General features: G+C 46.7%; 1 protein-coding gene across 3 annotated transcripts in view; it reads right to left on the reverse strand.

The window, feature by feature from the left end:
* Window positions 1-280: 280 nt before the first annotated feature.
* The window catches only part of ADD2 (adducin 2), a 42,722-nt gene continuing 22,283 nt past the window's right edge, over window positions 281-20,719 (reverse strand). For 2 of the 3 annotated variants that reach the window (XM_045446392.1, XM_045446390.1), the window contains exons 9-14: window positions 18,088-18,345; window positions 17,002-17,121; window positions 15,795-15,884; window positions 13,743-13,890; window positions 11,955-12,080; window positions 281-6,760 (exon numbers count right to left, since the gene is read on the reverse strand). In XM_045446392.1, the coding sequence (XP_045302348.1) occupies window positions 6,456-6,760; window positions 11,955-12,080; window positions 13,743-13,890; window positions 15,795-15,884; window positions 17,002-17,121; window positions 18,088-18,345 (1,047 nt within the window). In that variant the 3' untranslated portion in view covers window positions 281-6,455. The remainder of the gene's footprint in view (window positions 6,761-11,954; window positions 12,081-13,742; window positions 13,891-15,794; window positions 15,885-17,001; window positions 17,122-18,087; window positions 18,346-20,719) is intronic. The other variant, XM_045446391.1, reaches the window with a different exon arrangement.

Below are 20,719 nucleotides of genomic sequence, written 5' to 3' on the forward strand. Positions count from 1 at the left end.
GTATCCCTCTCCTGTACCCCAGCCCATCTAAACCGATCTTCCTCCACAAGCTGTTTGCAAATCCACATGGCCTTTCCCTTCTTAGAAGCCTACAGTATTTTACTATATTACCTCTCTCCCCAGCCAGAACTCAATTATTCACATGTGTGAGGAATGGTTTCAAAAATGGGAGTTTCCTGTGTGGCTGCATGTTTCTCTACATGGACCCCCTCTCTGGCTTCTACTCTCCTGAGAGCAGGGCAAGCTGGGTGGCCGACAGAGATGGGTCACACACTGGGAAGCCAAGCACGGTAGATTTACTAGGGTAATATCTGCAGGTGAGATAACAGCACATACATACAGAAATTCATGGGCAGAGATGCCACCCAGCACCACAAACACCAAAGCAGAGAGGGAGTGGGGGGCCTCAGGAAGTGGCTTTGGAAAGTTCTCTTGAAAATCCAAGGGCAGCTTTGGTGCTCAGAGATTCAAACAGAAAACTATACAAAACCAACCCATAAATATATATATATATATATTATATATGTGTGTATTATATATATATAAAATTGCAAAATAAAAGCCCAAGAAACTAATCATCAATCTGCACATCAGTGGCTCAAAAAGTGTTAGCGTAAAGGCAAAACCGTTTGTGGGAATGATGCATGATCCAGGGGGCTGGCATTTTCAGTAGCAGAAAGAGTATTTACATGGAACCCCTATTTGAGACTTCACAATACTAGGAAAAGCTAAACACAGACAATGCATGTACAAGGGAAGACGATTGTCAGACACAGACATTTCACTGAAACCATCCACGGCTTTAGAGAACACGGCACTCTCTACCTAGACCCCCACACGCTCAGCCAGGTGAGCCCAGGCCCTGGACCCCCTCCCCACTTGAGTCTTCCTGGGAGAGGGATGAACACAGTGCTGGGCTCGGCTGTAGCATAGATGGCAGGAATTTAAAGGTGGGCTGGACCACGGAGATCAAAGCAGGCCTGGCAGGCATGAGGTGGGGTTGAAATGTGGGGGCAGAGGTCCCCAAAATACAGTCCCATTTTATAAGAGCTTTGATGTATTTAAATGCGACCCCTCCATCCTTGGTCCAACCGTTGTCCTCCTTTGATTCACTTAAAAAGAGAAGATCTAAAGTTATACGAGATGATCTGCTGGAGACGAGAACAGTTTGGGGGGTTTTCTATAGTTCTCCCACCACTCCAAACCCTCACAATGTTTTCTCTAAGCTACTTAGAGGTAGGGACTTGCCATATTGCAGACGGCCTCTTCCTGCCCCTTGGGAACCAGTGGGTGAGAAGAGAAGCTGCCCCACGGGGAAAGCTACTGAGGCTCGGCCTCCAGCCACACCTGTGTCCCCTGTGTCAGTGACTGTGACCAGTTCTCCTCCATCTTCAGGTCTAATTTCTCATAGCAATGACCCAACTTTTGGGGACACCTTGAAGGCAAATGGCACCAAACATCGATTTGGCAAAACCCAAGTACAAACCAATATGAACCATCACTTCCATATTTTTAAGAAAACCCTCAACTGGAGATTCTAATTGTTCCTAAAGAGAGTAACCTATCTATATAAAATGATGAAAGGAAATTTCTCCACTAAAGAAGGACACCCCACCTGAAATGCCCACGTTGATTCCTGGGTGAGGGTGGCTTCTCACTGAGAGGCTCAAGAGGGTTGGATGTGCCCTGGTGACAGGGCTCTACCTATGCTCTTTTATTTCTGGCAAAAAGTATGCCACATTCAAGTGGATAGGTTGGCTAGACAGGGCATTTGGCAATAATCACTCTACTGTGTCTGCTCTTTCATATTGTGGCACAAGTGGGATTGCAACAGAGAAATAACCAATGAGCATATTTCATCGGTCAGTTCAGGCCTCTGACTTTTCACATTGAATCATCCCTTTTGGAACAGATGGGGAACAGTTGTGGGGGTGCCCTGTGTTTTCTGTGGATTTACCTCCTCCCTAATTTCTTCTGAGACTCTTTAAATGTTATTGTCTTTGAGAGTTTGCTTAGACTCAAGTGGTAAGAGAAAATACAAGACCTGTTTTCCTCTAAGCTCAGAGAGTCAACAGCAACTGTACCAACCAATTCAAGGGCTTATGCTGACCTGTGTAAGGAAAACGAGTAAGAACTGTATGTTTTCTCATTTGTTCAACAAAAACTGAATACTCTTGGCCTGGAACTAGAACATATAAAATACACTTGTGCAAAAGATGGCCTACAGGCCAATGGGAGACTATGTGTATATCCACCCCCATGGATACCTCCATGGAAAATTCCAAATTTCTTTTTGATCTTTTCAGCTTTCAGAAGTAAATCATGGTGTTGGGTGAATGGTTCTTTCGAATCCATGGTAACCAGAGAAGTGGCCTTACAGTGCTTCTCCACATGTTGACAAGAGTGATAGCCCTGTTATAATGGTGCCGAATGACTTCTGAATGACTGCCTTGCCACATTCAGGAGTGACAGTGCATTAGACACTGGGAGCAGGATTCAAGGCTCAGTATACATAAATCCATAGTATGAGAGCAATGTTTTCAGTGGGGCTCTTACTAGACCAGGGTGCTCATCCAAATCCCCGCAAGTCCCTTAAGAAGAACTTCTCTGTCTGCAGAGGAAGAACCCTATTTTCATTACAGCACTGTTGAGGGAGGCTATTTTTAATCTGTGTGTAACCTGGACAAAGTCAGATAGTTGGGTCACTACAGGCCAGGAGGCCCTTATGGAGCACAGATCTGGGCTGGAGGCTTGCCTCTTAGCAGAGCTTTTTGCAAAGTTTGACAAAGGCCACACTGTGTGGACAGTTCTCCCACATCACTGCTGGGTGCCAGCCATCAGCGCACAGAGAGTCACTGGAGCCAATTTGTCTCTCTGCAACTGTCTCCTGCCTCCCGACCTCACTCCAGTCTGTCTTCCCATGGAAACAGCCTCAAAACCTCCCCGCTGCCCAGCTCAGCCATCCATAACACTGCAGACTGGCTCGTGTTTTCTCATCCCTTTCTGTGGCAGATTCATGCCCAGTGGCTTTACTAGAAATGAACCTACTGCCTACCCATTCTGAGCTCCCCATAGATGCATTTTCTCCAGAAGGATACTGGTAAAAGTTTTCAGCCAACTTTTATCCAAATCCAAAGGAAATGGCCTCTCCTCTAAAAACCTCTGGTTTTTTTTGGATTGCATGTCCCCTGCAATAGCACCCAGTGCACCACCTTAAGCCTGGAGCTAAGGGCCCCACCTCCTGCGCATGCAAGGGAGGAAGAAATTGGCAGAATGACTCAAAAGCTCTTGTAGCAATTCTGCACTAAGGCAAAATAGACCTGCAAACTGCACCAAGGATTAGCTCTTTGAATATTTCCCTCTCCTTGTTGAAAATCTCTAAGATGCTTTATCCAAAGAATTTTAGGGAAGTAAAATTCTGTGCCAGAAGCATGCTATATGCTATAAAGGAAAATGTAGGTAAGGCAGGCCACCAAGAACGTTTCAGTGCTGACGTTTCAGAAAGGCCTCATTTTAAGATCTCCTGTGCCTTCACTGCTCTCCTCCTCTCCAGGCCATTCTCCACCCAGCCGCCAAAGAGATTTTTGTAAAATTCAAGCTTGATTATGACATCCTGACTGTAAGCCATCAGCAACTCCAAACACCCTACATGATAAAATCTAGTTGCACATTTTCTACAGGTTTCTCTCTGATCCAGCCCTTCCCACCTATAAAACAAAGCCTCCCACCCCCTCACACTTTATGCTCTGGCATTACTATATCACTCAGTGGACCTGTCATGGAGCCTTGCACCTCCATGCCTTTGCACATGCTTTTCCCTCATCAGGAATATTCCAACAACCCTTTTGTCTTCCTGGAGAATTCCTCTTTGTCTGAAAACCTAACTTAATCATCACATCTTTCAGGAAAGTTTCTCTGGTCCAGAAGATAGTAAATCATTACTTCCTTATGCCATTTCTGCCCTCTTGCCCTTTTGGTAACTTGTCTACATGCCTCCTACACTTAAAAACTTCCTGTGGGCAGGGACTATGTTTTGCTTTCAGGTCTGCTGTTTTGTTTGAATGTATGAGGAATGAGAAAATGGATAAATGTAAGGTGGACCCATGGCATAAATTCCAAGGATGATGCTCCAGCAAGGCTCTGGCATTTTCACCTATGAGGCCTCATTGTTGTAAAGGGAATAAAGAGAATTTGTTGAATGCAGAGTCAAATCAACATCATCTCTGAGCTACAACCACTTGAACACAAAAAGCTGTGTCAACGGTTATGTCGTCTCCACTCCTAACATTGTTTCCTGCTGATTATTCTAGCTACAATGATTATTTCCTTTTAATGACAGCATAATGCCTGATGCTTAGTGGGTGCTCAACAAAGATGGTGAGGGATAAATGAATGAATGTGAAATCTATTTTTTTTAAAGAAGGCATCAGAGGATTGGCTTTTGAAGGCATTTCCCACATCACAGACTTTTTCTGAGGCATACATGCCCTTGACCATTGGCTTGCCCATCACAAGATCCAATCAGAAAGTAGAACGAAGTAGAGGGTGGGGGAGCAGTTAGGAATCTGACTAGAGAGATGCAGCACTGGATTCTCCTTAGTCAGGTGTCAGTTTCCTTCCTTCTTAAGAAATAGCCCAACTATACTCCGGCCCAACCAGACGGCTCCTGCCTCTCTTTTGTTGGAGGTCCACATTGGCCTCACCACAATCCACGTTTATTGGGAACTTAACGTGTATTGATGAGGGAGAACACGAGTAGTTTTCTGCTTTCATGTCAACTGCTGACATTACACAGTGGAGACCAGTCACAGAAATGGGTCCTGGACTAAAACAACCATCCTTGGGGATTCAAGTTTTCTAATCATCATCAACTGTTAAGAACAAGGCTCTGGACTCAGACTGAGCTGGGCTCAAATCCAGGCTCTGATCTTTCTAGCCACATCACCTGAGCAAGTCAATTGTCCTTTTGGGGCTCAGTTTCCTTAATCATAAAATGGGAATACCTCACCCACATCACAGGATTATTGTGACGGTCAAAGGGTGCAACGAATGTAAAGGCTGCACAGTGTCTATACATAGAAAGTAAGTGCCCAAAAGTGGAAAACGATGATTAAGTACTTTCAAAAGTACTTTCATAATCATCAGGACAAAAAGGAAAAATACTCTTTGACGACACTGTGCTATAAAGAGAATGGATTGTCTATTTTTTAGGAGCCAACAACGCTTATGACTCGATGTCCCATGGAAGGATATGAAAAGGTAGTGCTGGCATTTACAACGAAAGCCATAGCTCTTACTAGGCCCCGGGATGGACAGATAGTGACAGGGTAAGGACACTCAAGCTGATTTCTCTCCTAGATGATTCAAGAGACTTAATCTTGAAGGGCTCATCTCACTCTCCTCTGCTGGACCCAGAGTGACTGAGTCGGAACCCAAAGGAGCCAAGGGTAAGATGCCAGTTCCAGTGTGTGAGCCAGGTTCCAGGTTTGCGGGGAAGTCAGGGGACACCTGACTGCCAGGTAGGAGTGAAACAGGTAGAGCCACATTGCTCCGTGTGTCATGCAAAGCTAGAAAGGCATAGCATTTCCTGTGTTGTTTTGATCCTCCTTGTACAACCCAAAGCCAAAGGAGGATCTAAATTTCCCCAAATTTCTGCCCTGAGCATGAGACAACTTTTCTCTAAGCTAAATTTGGTTTTAGTTTTGAAGCGCCTGAGATGCACGATTCAAATGAGCCAAGTTCCTGGCTTCTTATATTGATTAAACTACTCGAATCCTGTGGCTGACTTGGCTTGCCCTCATGTCTGCCCGCTCTTACAATTCTTCATCCATCCGTCATTCAGGAGGTTCCATGAAGAAAGCTCAGGGTTAGTGGTTGGGGAAGCATGAGCTAAGCCATCAGCCCTTGGGAACAAAGATTAACTTCTGGTGGAGGGAACAGGTCAATTTGTCTGGTTACTGTGAGCAGCAGAGCAAGGACCCTGTGGGAAAGGGAGATTTCTAAACTGTGACAGCTCCATCAGCAGGAGATTGGATTCCCACAAGGAAAAGGACCTTTCTCAGGGGAAGCCTCGACCTGTCTGATTTGGTCTGAGGCTGTGCGAGCTTGCAGCCCACTCTGGCCTTCTGCCCTGGGCTCAGATTGGTGGGCAGCAACCTCACAAAGGCGGCCCACAACTAGGCAGTGTTATATAGTGGAAAAAGCACTGGACTAGGGTCCAGGAGACCCGAATTCTAGTGCTGGCTCTGCCACTAACTAGCTGTGTGACCTTGGGAAAGTCACCTGATTTCTCTGGGGCAATTGTAAAATGAGGGGTTGGTTGGGTGATCTCTAAGTTCCCCCTCAGAGTGTGATCCAGGGTCCTATTCTATCCTTTGTTGGCCCTGTGCTTCTAGGGACAGAGTTGGGAGAAGGGAAGGGGTGGAGAGAGAGGGTGCAGATGAGAATGCTACCAATCAGGACTCCACTTTCTCCTTCTTTTTGCTCTTTTTCAGGAAGGACGGGGTTCGGAATTTCTTCTTCTTTTTGGAGGGAGACTTGGAAGGTGAGCCCTCTGGGGACATAGGGCCGCTGGTGACCGACTCAGTTTTGTCCTTAGAGGTATCAACATCTGTGTCAGCATTGGTGGTCATCTGGCTCAAGCCCTTGCTGAGAATTTCCTCTGCGGTCTGTTCTTCCTCCTTCCCGTTGACCACCACTCCTTCTGGCTGCGTTGTTTCAGGCTCTGTGGTGGCTTTGCTTGTTTCTGTCTTAGCACCTTCTAGAAAAAGATCAAAAGACATGACCCATGAGATTTCAATTTCAGGTGATGGTTTCTACCTGGGGTTAACAGAACCATTTCTAAATAATTCTGTAAAATAAGTCTAGAGCAACAGGAGAGACAGGCTGGCATTGTAGGGGGTTGGCAGGTCTGTTACTCTGGGCTATTGTCTACAAATGTAAATAAGGTAATGATGTCCAAATGTGGCAGGGGGCCCAGCGAGGACCAAGTTGAGAACTTTTCTAGGCACAAAATGAAGAGACAGACTCAGGCTATAGGAAAGGGGAGAGCAGTGACACTCACGACTCAGAAGGGGAAGCTAAGAATTGTAACTATTTCAGTTTCACCAGTGAAAATATGGAAATTACATTTTTTAAATTTTTATTTAAATTCCAATTAGTTAACATGGAAATTACATGTTTTTATAGCCATTTCCTTTTCTGTACCCGAGAAGAACTTTGGGAAAAATGGAGAATATCTTCCCAGGAGGCACAGAGGGGAAGGCAGAGGGAGAATGGAATCCCTGAGGGACATGGACCCTGTATTTCCAAGATAAAAGGATTAACCGAAGGGGAAGATGAAGGGGAAGATGCATGGTCGGCTCATTCTAGCGGCCACCTGGAGGGAACGTGTTTAGATTGCCGCCATGTTTAAGGCCAGAGCTGCTCAGATCCCAGAAAATAAGCCCCCCGGCCCACCTGCCTCCCTTTCTCCTCCCCACCCCCCATCCCCATTTCCACTCAAGCTTTGGAATGCCTGGATGGGGAGGGAGGAGGGGAAATTATAAAACCACAGACTTTGAAAAGTAGAAAGGAATTTAAAGATCATCTAACTCAGCTCCTCCCCATTTTACAGAAATGAAAACTGAATAAAGTAGTAAAAGTGGGCAGACCTCAGTCTCCTGACACCCGTTCTTGTGTTCTTTTCACTATGTGAAACTAAGAGGAGTATATGAGTGATAAGCATGTGTGTGTGTGTGTGTGTGTGTGTGTTTATAAGTGTGTAAATGTGTGGTGAGCTGTATATGTGTGTGTGAGTTGAGTTTGAGTATATGTGTATGTTTGTGAATGAGTGTGTGGGTGTGGTGTGTGAGTGTTGGTGTCAGTGAGTGAACTGTGTGAGTTGTGTGAGTATGGGTGTGTGAGATCTCACACTGGGCATGCTCAACTCTGGGAATGTGAGTAATGGGTGAGGTATAACTGGTATGACTTACAGAAGAAATAGGTGAGGATAGAAGTTTCATGAAAAGACAAGGGTTTTTGACAGGGGTAAAGACTGGAGAAATGTATGGTTGCATGGAAGATGGGACAGATGAGTGTAAATTTGGGGACAGTCAGAATGGGTTAGTTTGACTATGGGCAGACTCTTATAATGAGATCTTTTATAACTTCTGAAATTCTCTGGGCAAGTCAACATCCTCTTCCAGATGACTTCTAAGGACTGTCTTTCTCTTAGTATCCAACACCTTGGCCTCCTATCCTTCTACTATCTGTGGCCCATGTCCTGTCATCATCCAGCTACTAAATTCTCTAATTCCCTTTACTTCAATGGTCCTCACTCCCCTCCCCTTGCACCATGTGTTCCCATCATCATCACCTGGCAATAGACTTGAAACTTGCCTAGACACAACCTTCTTTCTGTCCACTCTCCTCTCCTCACTTCACCTGCTAGTTGGCCTCATAAACCCTGTTGTCTGGCTAAAGCCTCCCTTGACATTTGGCAATGATCTTGTCCTTTTCTAAGCCTATTGCCAATATATCCATTTTACACTTGCATATGTCATTTACCTTTTTTTAAGAAGACACAGTTGGGCATGGTCCCCTCCCAAAATGAATCTGGCTGGCTCTGTGGCTCACAGTGACCAACAGAATGATGAGGACGTGCCACTGAGCCAGCTACACGCTGAAGACTTAAGAAGGCCTAGAAGTTCTTGCTTTTAGATTTTGGGAAGTCCTGAGCCACTATGTAATAAAATCTGACTACTATAATGGAAACACACATGGAGAGGCCACATGGAAAGGCCCTACAACCACATGGAGACAGAGAGACACAGAGAGAGAAAGAGAGAAACAGAAAGAGAGAGAGACAGAAGACCAGCCATCCCAGTGTCCCCAGCTGAACCCAGTCTTCCAGGTATTGACAAGACTGCACCATCTTGGAAATTCTAGTTTAAGCAAGCTCCCAGATGACTGCAGCCCCAGTGAACATGAATGGAGCAGAACCATCCAGGTGAGTCTAGTCAACACACAGAACAACTAATTTCTATAAGACCAGCTCTTATTATGCATCATGATTTAATAATTAGCTATTGCTGTATAACACCCCCCCCCCCGCCCCATCCCAACTTAGTGGCTTAAAACAGCAAGCCTGTATTTTCTCCCACAATCCTGGGAACATAGTACATAATGAGAACTCATTCATGTAAGCACATCATAAGGCCTTTTGGTATTCATTTGCAAATTTTATCCCAATAACAACACTATGAGTCAGGAAGGGCAAGATTCGTGTTAGGCACACTCCCCGCCCCCCCCCCCCCCCCCAAATTCTGCAGGGTTTTTAAGTAACTTATTTAGATGGTGAAATCAGTAAGTGATGGTGTTGAATACAGGGCTATTTCTTGGCAGGCACAGCCAGTGCTTCCTGCAAGTTTACTGGGGGATGGAGTCAGTAGGGACAGGGACAGTCAGGAGCCAGTCAAAGAGAAGGCAATGACAGAGATGACCAGTGTGGAGGAAGAGGGTTTGCAAGAGTCTCCTTCAGGGAAGCCAATGGGGTAGGAAACAGATGAGGAGGGACACCAAGGTGACTCAGCACCAGAGCATTTGAGAGCATGGTGATGCATGATGACAAATGGAGAAAAGCCAGCCCTGATCCAATGGATGAGCTAAATGTGAAAGTGCACACGTAGAGGGGAGGGTCAGCCCTGTCTGCCCTAGGGAGCCAGGCAAGCTATCGGGCCACCTGGCCATGTCCACCCAGCCCTGCTTCACATCGGTCACTTGAGGCAGCTACAACTCTGGCCTCGTCATGCAGAGTTGGCTCTGTCTGTGCTACAGGAAGAGTCTTCAGGGAAGACCTTGACTTTTCCAACAATTCAACCAGGGTATGCATCTCTGTGAGGGCTCAAATTTGGACCAGAGAGGGCAGGAATCGTGCTACCAGTGGGAATGATGTCAGGGGTGGGTAAGCAGTTATCCCACCTGTCATACACCTCTCCTCCCGCCCTCTGTCCCCCTGAACAGCAGAGATTGCTCCAAGGAGCTCCCAGGAGCTGAAATGGAATTACTAGCCTTTGTCCCGCTGCTTCCATAAGCCTCCTCTCCAGCTTGGATTTCCCTCCTGCAGTTGGTGCACATGCCCCAAGGGATGCCGAAGACATGGTCATTCAGGTCAGGTGCTCTAAACATCTCCATAAGGCAGTTGGTCCCAAGGCCATTCAGGCTCTGGGCCACAACCCTAGAAGAGGTCATGAGCTCCTTGGAGGGGCCATGTATTAGGAACAGGGATGCAGATATGCTCCTGATGGCATAAGCATTCCCTCAAAGGGAGTGCCCAGGAGCCAGCCCCACTGCCCTTTCACTATGCAGGCTTGTTGCTTCTGGGTGGTACGCCCTGTGTGAGTACAAGTGTGTGTTTGTGCATGAGTGCATCCTGTGTGTGTATATCCTAGAGCGAGGCCCAGCCCATGCATAGCACATATGGAGTTGGCCTTGAATTTTGTAGCCAGGAATCTCCTGAAGGCAGAGTTGCTATAGAAAAAGATGGGGAGAAACACATTTCTTTTGAAAAAGTCCTCCCTCCCCCATTGCAAGTGTTGGAGTGAGTTAGTAAATGGCCTCTCTATACTTACTACAGAGACAAGTATTCAGAATCGGAGGAAAGTCCTTTGATGAAGGCACAAATGGGAAGAGAAAGGAAGACATTGTGGAGACAGGTTGACAACACCACGATGAGACACAATGAACACAAACAGGCAGGGGACATCCACTTGGAGCTCTGGCCACAAGCAGATGGGTTTCCTCTGGCAATGCTGGGACTGCACTCAAGGCAGCAATTCACCTCTGGAGGAAGCTCAGGGCTTAGGGGATTCTAGCAGCATCCACACATGTGGTCATTCGACCCAGGAGGGAGAAGATCTCATCAGTCCACCAAGCCCGGCTTGGCGGTACAGCCTTCCCTCGTGAGGGCTCAAGGAACCCAGGGGAGGAGTGTTCATGCCCCAGAGTGATTCCAGAAGCTCATTAAGGACACTTTTCTGATCTAGGTGCTATAGACTATAATAACATCATTATCTACCATATGTATATTATTAATCATTATCACAATTAGATCTTACATTTAAACGTTCTTATTCTTTCAAAGTATACTCTCTTCCATCGACAACTTTCCTTATAAGAACCTTTAAAAGGGAAAATATTAGTAGTCTCATTTGACAGATAAGAAAACTGAGGCCCAGAGATTATCTGATTTTCTAAAATTAGCAGTTATTATTAGTTAGTGGTTGAGTTGGGCCTAGACATTAATTGTCTAAACTAGTATCTAAGTGTTTCTCAGCCTGGGCTACACATTAGGTTTATCTGGAGAGATCTTAAAACTCCAGTGCACTCTTCTCTAACCTACCCCTAGCCTACTTAGCTGAGAACTACTGGGAGTGCTGTGGTGGGAACCCAGGCCGACGTCAGGATTTTCAAAGTTCCCCATGTAATTCCAGTGTTGAGATTCCAAAGGTTGAGAATGACACCATCAGCCTTACCCGGGAGCTTGTTGGAAATATACTGTCTTGGGTCCCACCCTAGACCTACTGCAACAGAGTCTTCATTTTAACAAGATCCTGATGATCCCTACGCACATTAAAGTTTGAGCACTGGGCTGGTGCATCTAGAAAGACCCATCAGCGAGTCTGAGTTAGTGGTGAAAAGGCTGTGGGCCAATCATTAACTCACTCATCACTGCTCAGACAGGCACTTAAATTGTAAGCTGTGTTATCACAGGTTGTGAATGAAATAAGGTTACATTTGGTAATCCCTATTTCAGATTCCCTAGAAATGGCAGATCAGAAAGCTTTTGGGGTAGCTTTTCAACACCTGTTTAAAGGCAGGGTCCCTGCAGTGTGCACCCCTGCCCTGCCTTTCACACAGACCCCTTTCCGGGCTGTGGACATGCCTTCTCCCTCCCAGCTGCACATTGCACTCACCGTCTAAAGACTTGGAGGGAGAGACCAGGGGGCTCTTCGTCTCTGACTTTGCTGGACTCTGTGCTGGAGAAGCAGGTGCAGACCTTACAGGGGAGCCAGGCTCCTCTGCAGTGGTTTCTTTCTCTCCTGAAAATACAGGAAACACCTCAGGTTAGGGATCAAACAGAGGAGAGGTGGGCAGAGAGAAAACATTTACAAAAATGCTTTCTTCTAGCTGGTCCTCATTTCTCCGGGCTGAAGTTAGCTCCTTCCCCCAACCTTTTTAAAATCTCTGCTACATTCTGGGGGAGGCAAATGGGAGGAGTCAGACTCCTGTCTTGTTTCCTCCACCCAAGCGCATCTGCCAGTGGAACGCTAGCCCTGATGTGGACCTCAAGGCTGCAGGCTTCCTGCCTGTGATTTGTTTACATGTAGCTTATGTATCATTTATCTAATTTTCATGTTCAACCCAAATAACCCCTAGGGATGTAAAGCACCACGTTTTCTATCTACTTTTTCAATTGTCATATTAGAATTCCAAGCAAGCTAGCAAGGGTTTTTCTAGTGTGTGCTTTGTGCCCAGGAAGATGACTGACTCTGGGTGGGGAGGGGGTTGTGGAAGAAGACTCTGCCCTGAGGGAATAAAAGCCTCGCCTGGTGGGCTAAACCAGGAGCTGAATTCTTCTGTGTCTCAGACCCCAAGTGCTCTTGAAACAAAGAGAAGGGATAGCTCAAAGTGGGGGGGGGGGGGGCGGGGTGGAGAGGGACAGAGAGGGCTTTTTAGCTGGAGAGGGGCTGGAGATGGAAGTCCGGATCAGGCTAGCTGAGAGGGGAAACTGTGCCAGGAAGGGACAAAGGCATGAGTGAGAGCCCACAGGCTATCATGAATGTGAATATTTGGGAGTCAACATGGAGAAATGAGCTTGACTGAAGATTCTGAAATAAAGAAGGAATAATAATTTTATAGATTAATAAATATCACTGTTATAATTACCTTATCATACCTAATGTTTATCTGACCTAAACCATACTTACAGGCACTGTTCTTTTTTTTTTTTTTTTAAGAAATCAGTAATGTTCTTTTTCTTTTTAAAATATTTATTGATTTTTGAGAGAGAGAGAGGGCATGCGCACAAGCAGGGGAGGGGCAGAGAGAGAGAAGGAGGGAGGGAGGGAGAGGGAGACACAGAATCCGAAGCAGGTTCCAGGCTGAGCTGTCAGTACCAAGCCTGACGCAGGGCTCATTGGGAGAAGGAAACAGAATCTGAAGCTGTCCATGCAGGGCTGGATGTGGGGCTGGATGAGGGGCTTGACGGGGGGTTCAATGGGGGGGTTGGACGGGGGGCTTGAACCCACGAGCCATGAGATCATGACTTGAGCTGAAGTCTGACACTTAACCAACTGAGCCACCCAGGCGCCCCTTAAAGGCACTGTTCTAAGCACTGTGCAAGGATTAACTCCTTTATACCCAGGTGAGAGGCTCAGACAAGGTCGTGGCAACACTGTGTCGCCGTCACCATTAGGCGCTGAGCAATGAGGACTATTCTGTAATTAATAGCATTATGCTGGTTTATGCGGCAGGAAGGGCAAACTGAGGATACGAGAGAGGAGGGAGAGAAGCAAGTGAAGATTGAGAGTGAGAGCAAAGGAAGGCTAGCTGGAGCCCCGCGGGCCCTGCCAAGCAGAGGCATGGGTCACAGGGGTACTGGTGGGAGTGAATGGCTGGCGGCTCTGCTGCCTCTCTGGGTGCCCCCAGCTCTCCCTCCACCCTGGGAGATCCTGAAGCACTAGGGAGACAGGGTTATTTACCATCAAGTTCTAGTTTCTTCCTCTCCACCTCCTTCTTGTACTCCTCCAGCTCCTGGTCAGTGAGTTGGCTGAAGGGGTTGGGCACAGTCTCCTCTGAGTCGTCTTTGGTATCCGCATCGCCCTTGGACATCAGCTGGCTCTCTGTAGACTGAAAGTTAACCACAGAGTGTGTGTTGCTCTCTGAATGCCGTGGTTGGGGCCCAGGCCCGAGCTTCCTTTCAGACTCATGTGGCTGCCAGTGGTCTTGCTAGGGGCAGCGTGGCATGCAGCTCCTTGGAAACAGCTCAGGGCCTCTGGGTAGGGGTTGTTCATTCCTCCCCACAGCTACCTCACCCCCAAACCTGGGTTCTTTGCAACTACCTGGGTAAATGCAGGGAGTCCACCCTCTGCCCTAGAAATAAAATCAAAGGATGCTCCCAAGCAGAAGGAAGACACACGTTTATTGCAATCCCTCCTGTGGATGCTTGCAAGCCATCACTATGCAAATACAGTTGGCAGCCCAAAGTCAGTTAGCCAAAAGCCGGCAAGCAAAGCGTTGGCTCAAGCCAGCTTCATGCCAGCCATTCCCCACTACACCCTCCTCCCACCCCCCCGACAGCAGCACAAGCCACAGCACACAGTAAGTCAAATGCAAAACACACAATGGCTTCAGCGTTCTCAGTCCAAACAGTTAGTCCTGTTTTGCACACAGTCATAAATTACAAGGAGGCCAAGGTCCTGAATCTCAGATCTTCAACCTGCCTGTACTGCAGGTCCCTGGGGGACAGTGGCAACAATTCCTGGGGGGCTCATTGGCTGGATCTTGTGTGAGCTTCAGGAATCCTTTGACCTCTCTAGCCCATGACAAGGTCTAAAATTCAGACCCCATAGCCCTTTCTCCTAATTTGGCATCTTCATTGTGACCTTTGAGAATGCAGTGCTTGGAAGGTGAGGAGGAGTCAGAGTGTGAAACTCGGGAGGTGAGCCCACAACAGCGGGGCCACACCACATACTCCAGGCCACCTTCCCTGGCCTACCAGGTCCTCTGACAATGGGCCTTGGGCATCTTCCAAAAGAGAAGCAGCATTGGCTTATCTTAAGGAATCACAGAGTTCAAGAGAGAATCCAAGACCAGGATCCCCAAAAAAGAGGGATTCCAAGAACATGGTGTAAATGGCAGAGTTTTTAACAGTTTTGCTCACTGTACCGAACTATGACCACCACCATGCCAGTATCATGGGGTGTTTCTATCCTTGCTCCTGTGGCACATTGGGTGTTCCTCATCCTGGCTAGTGGAGGTGGGTGACCGTGCTGTTGCAATGACATAACCTTCACGCTTCCTGGCATGGGCACCCACCTTGTGGGCTGCAGCCTGATCTAAACTATCTCAATTTACTCTGCAGAGGGGAACAGTTCCTGTATTTTCCCCCTTCTTACCACTAAGGAATATGCCATGCCCACTGCTACCTTGCAATGAGTAACAATGATTTTCAACACAAGCCAGAATTATGATCTTCACCCTTTTTGCTAAGCACTGGTAAAACACTATCCTATCTCAGGCATGGAAACAACTTTATACTTTCTAACTCTATGTGGGTTTGTGTGGGCAACTAACTGCCCCTAACTGAGCACCAGTCCTTATATACATGCCTTCCCTCTGTGAGCACATGAGCATCTTCCCAGCGCTGTGGCCTGATGATGCCATATCCATGCACAGCGGCCAGAAATGCTCAGGGCAGGCGGGCCTGGAGCAGCTGGGAGTCACCAGCCACACTCCTGTGATGCCCACTTTGCAGGATACCAATAGAGGGCAGAGTGGAGTTCCATGGGTAAGGCATGGAAGTTAGCATCCCTCCTGGGGCAGGCCAGGCTCCCCTGCCCAGTACCCAGAGAGAGCAATCAGACACTGTCCCTGGTCCTCACAGCATCCGTCTTGCAGCAAGAGCACCAGCGCCCCGAATCATGGGGGAAGGTGGGCATGAGGACTCAGGGGTCCTGCTGCCCAGCCCCAGACACTGAAGACCCAGAAGGCAAACACGTTTCCCCTCCAGACAGGGGAAGCCTCTGCTGTACCGGGCTTCGACTCTTCTCAGCGATGACGCTTGCCAGGAGCTGGGATTGAGGCCCCGCCGACTTCACATCTTGTCGGTTTTGTTCTCGAATCTGTGTGGCAAGGGAAGGGGAGAGTGAGCTTGCTGTTCAGTGTCACAGTGTGGAGTTTGGGAGGGAGCATTTGGAAGGCATACTGGTGTCCAGTGTGTTCCGTGACTAGGGTCTACAAAGATCCTTCCAGTGGGGTGGGGGGCCTGTCTCCTCTAACACAGTGTGTGCCTTGAAGAGACAGTCTCCATGTCTGCTTCAGGGTGAATGAGTAGTTTATGTAAAATACCAGATTCTCATGCACTCTGAGGAGGTCATTTTAAGAGGTGAACAAGGCATAGTAGCTCCTTGAAGGAGGTCCTCATGTTTTATCGAAGCCCCTGAGAAATTTCTTTAATATAACAGATTCCCGGGGCCACCCCACAACCACTGAATCTGAATCTGTCTGTGGGGAGGAACAGGGGATTGGCCGTGGAATCTGCATTTTAAACAAGCACTGCAGAGGGTCCTTGAACCACACATTAAATCACCATTCTGTGATTTTACCTTTTGGGGGTGGTCTACTACAACTTAAGTTCTTAAAGTAACATGAGAAATATGAGTGAGTGAACTATAAAGCAAAGGTCGAGAAATAAACAGAAAAGATTTTGAAATTTTAAAAATGAGCCAAAAGAGGGGCGCCTGGGTGGCGCAGTCGGTAAAGCGTCCAACTTCAGCCAGGTCACGATCTCGCGGTCTGTGAGTTCAAGCCCTGCGTCAGGCTCTGGGCTGATGGCCCAGAGCCTGGAGCCTGTTTCTGATTCTGTGTCTCCCTCTCTCTCTGCCCCTCCCCCGTTCATGCTCTGTCTCTCTCTGTCCCAAAATAAATAAATAAACGTTGAAAAATGAGCCAAAAGAAAAATAGCATAAAATTCATAAAAACTCAATTTGTGGGCAGGTTTCTTAGACATATCTAATGTCTCAAGCAAGTATCTGTGTCTGAGGGTTATTTAGGACCACATAAGTACAGGAGTGAGCCCAGCGCTAGAGTATGGCCAATGAATAGTAGCTTCTTCCCCACAAAAGGCATCTGGGGTGTTAAGACAGGTGCACCCTGGGAACTCATCTCACGTTTGTGAGACCTGAGACTGCTCCCTGCTTGTGGGATAAGCGATGGCAAGGCAAGCAGCTCCCACCTTACCTTGTTCCGCATGTCCAGCACTTCTTGGGGGTCGGTATAGAGAGGCACAAATTGGTTTGGGTTTTCGATCCGTATTGGCATGCCACTGCTGGATTTCTCCACTTCATCAGCCTTCATCCACTGAACACACACAAGGCCAGGTGGGTAAGGCAAAGGAATAAAGTCACCATGTCCTCCCCCATGGCTCACCCCCTGAGATCTGGGCCATGTGGCCTACACGGAAGGTCAGCAGGCCTACATAAAGATGTTCTCTCTTCTTGGGTCTCTTTCATGTCTGTCTGTCTCCCAGAAGAGACATGGGTAACAAACGACCCAGCTGTCAAAGAAGGTCCCTCAGGTCAACAGTCAGTCATAAAGAGCACTGGAGACTAGGGCTCAGAACCTTGACAACCAGCTTTGAGAAACAGGTAGGCACTTGAGCTTCAGTATCAAAGGACTTAATGATTTTTTAATTTGCAGGGCTTCATTTTTTTTTTTTATGAAGAGCTATTCTATTTGGCTGCTAGTTACTTTAATGTTAATGAAAAATCAAATTAAGAGTGGATGTGTATGTATGTGTATTTGTGTGTGTGTGTGTGTGTGTGTGTGTGTGTGTGTGTGAGAGAGAGAATGAGAGAGAGAGAAAGGGAGGGGGAGAGAGAAAGAGAAAGAGAAAGAGAGGAGGACAGAGAGAGAAGAGGGGTGGGGAAGGAGAAGACTACGTAATAGAAATTAATATCCCACCTGCCTCCTGGGTTTATATCGGATGTACAGTCCAAATGTTGGATGGCCATGAACTTTGCAGAAGCCCCCTCTGCATGGGGGAGCAAGAAGCAAAAACCAATTGCTCCTAGGTTGTGTGCTGTTGAGAGTGAGGTCCAGCTGTGCTCCGGAGAAATCTGCTCCTCAGGCCCCAAAATCTCAATGCAGAGGTGCAACAAGGTGGCCAGAGATTTTGTGGGCATGAGCAGCTGCTCCCAGATGCCCAATAGGAAGCCCTAAAGGGAAACTGTAATAACCCAGACCTGGGGATATTTGTTCTGTTCCCCCTTTAAAGCTGTCTAGCCCACAGAGGTAGCCAGGCACCCTCCCTCCTGATCTCCTTACTGTGGTCTTGGGCCGGGGGCTGCCCATGCTCCTCTGGACCTCGTCAGCCACGTTGACCCGTAGGTAGGTATTGGGCGTGTTGAGCCAACGGGTCTTCTCCTTCTGCTGTTTTTGGGCATGCTGCCGCAAGGCAGGCATTGGGACCCCGTCCTCCTCAAACACGAAGGCTGTGACGGTGGCTGGAATCTCCACCTCACTTTTGTGTTTGGTTTTCTCTTGAACAAAGGGATAGCGGTATGTGTAGCCTGTTCTGTAACCCTAAACAAGACAGAAATAGAAAGAATCACTTACTGTGGGGAAAATGGCCTCCACACACATATCCCACACACACTTGTCCCTTCTCTCTAAGGGATTCTGTTTAAACCAAAATCTCCGTAACACAACATAGACCTTGCTGTTCCTTTTTTGTGTTTCAGAATTGCTCCCTCATCCTGATCCCCCAACATCTTCCTCCCTTCACCCCAACAAGCCCTCTGATTAGAGCTAAGAAAATCCCTAGAATCCCAGACAGGGCTCCTTACTCTAATAGTGCCCCAATTTTTCATCTACCCCAGTGGTTCTCAACCCTGGCCACACTTTGGGATCACTTGGGAGCTTTAAAAATGCTGGTGCCTGGGCCCCTCAGAGCTGCTGATTTCTACGGACAGTGGTGCAGTCTGGGATGCAGGATTTCTGAAAGCCTCCCAGATGATTCTAAAGTCAACCCTCATTTTCTCGACTCCAAGGCTTCTTAACTATTTCCTTCTTAGAACTCTGAAATCGGACTCAAAAACATCCCTGCTTCTAAGCAAGACCATATCCCAAGGTGGAAATGAGTGATGATTGGTGAGAACATTCAGTCATCTTGCTTGGCAGCTTCTGAAGCAATAATTTCTTGACTTTGCCTACCTTCTTCCTTTATTTTTTTAAATTAAAGAGGCATTAAGATATTTTTATGATTGTAAAGAAAATATAGACCTATCTAGAAAAATCAGGCAATATGGAAAAACATAAAGAAAAACGGGGCGGGGGGATGTCTTGGGGGCTCAGTCGGTTAAGCATCTGACTCTTGATTTCAACTCAGGTCATGATTTCCTGGTTCATGAGCTCGAGCCCTGCATCAGGCTCTGAGCGGACAGTGTGGAACCTGCTTGGGACTCTCTCTCCCTCTTTGTCTCTGCCCCTCCCCTGCTCTCTTTCTCTCTCAAAATAAATAAACATTAAAAAAAGAAAGAAAAAAGTGGGTTTTATATAAAAATCTCATCCCCAGAGAAAACTAATAAAAATCTTTGTGGCCGTCTCTGTAAACACACACACACACACACACACACACACACACACACACAAAAATACACATATGTATGTAAGTATATACATGATATATAACTATAGAATACATACAGTAATTATATATAACATATATAAAATAGTATATAAATGGGACCATACTGCATAAACGGCTTTATAAGCTGCTTTTCTAGCTTATCAATGTGTTTTTGAGATTTTTTTTCATGTTATTGAACCTATAAACACACAGAAACCTTTTTTTTTTTTAATGTTTATTTATTTTTGAGACAGAGAGAGACAGAGCATGAACGGGGGAGGGTCAGAGAGAGAGGGAGACACAGAATCTGAAACAGGCTCCAGGCTCTGAGCCATCAGCACAGAGCCCGACGCGGGGCTGGAACTCACGGACCATGAGATCATGACCTGAGCCGAACTCGGAAGCTCAACCGACTGAGCCACCCAGGTGCCCCAGAAACCTTTTTTTTTAATATGAAATTTGTTGTCAAATTGGTTTCCATACAACACCCAGTGGTCATCCCAACAGGTGCCCTCCTCAGTGCCCATCACCCACTTTCCCCTCCCTCTCACCCCCCATCAACCTTCAGTTTATTCTCAGTTTTTAAGAGTCTCTTATGGTTTGGCTCCCTTCCTTTTTTCTTCCTTCCCCTCCCCCATGATCTTAAGTTTCTCAGGATCCACATAAGAGTGAAAACATATGGTATTTTTCTCTGCCTGACTTATTTCACTTAGCATAACACTCTCCAGTTCCATCCACATTGCTACAAAGGGCCATATTTCATTCTTTCTCATTGCCACATAGTACTCCATTGTGTATATAAACCACAATTTATTTATCTATTTGTCAGTTGATGGATATTTAGGCTCTTTCCACAATTTGGCTATTGTTGAAAGTGCTGCTATAAACATTGGGGTACAAGTGCTCCTGTGCATCAGCACTCCCACACAGAAACCTTTAAACAGCTACAGAATATGCCAATGAATGAATATACCATAATTTATCTAACCAATAGTGGTAGATACTTTGTCATTTTCAAAATATTATAAACAACCCTGAAATAAGTATCTTTATACATTTAACCATACAATCTATAAAAAATAGTAACTTTGGGGGCAGCTGGGTGGCTCAGTTGGTTAAGCGTACAACTTTGGCTCAGGTCATGATCTCACAGTTTGAGGGTTCGAGCCCCATGGAGCCTATTTCAGATTCTGTGTGTCTCTCTCTCTGCCCCTCCACCTCTTGTACTGTGTTTCTCTTTCTCTCAAAAATAAACATTAAAAAAATTTTTTAATAGTAAATTTGTTTCCTTTTCAATATTTTATTTTTATGCCTCCCATTTTAGATTGA

This window comes from Leopardus geoffroyi, chromosome A3 (genome assembly GCF_018350155.1).
Source record: "Leopardus geoffroyi isolate Oge1 chromosome A3, O.geoffroyi_Oge1_pat1.0, whole genome shotgun sequence".
In the NCBI taxonomy this organism is placed as follows: Eukaryota; Metazoa; Chordata; class Mammalia; order Carnivora; family Felidae; genus Leopardus; species Leopardus geoffroyi.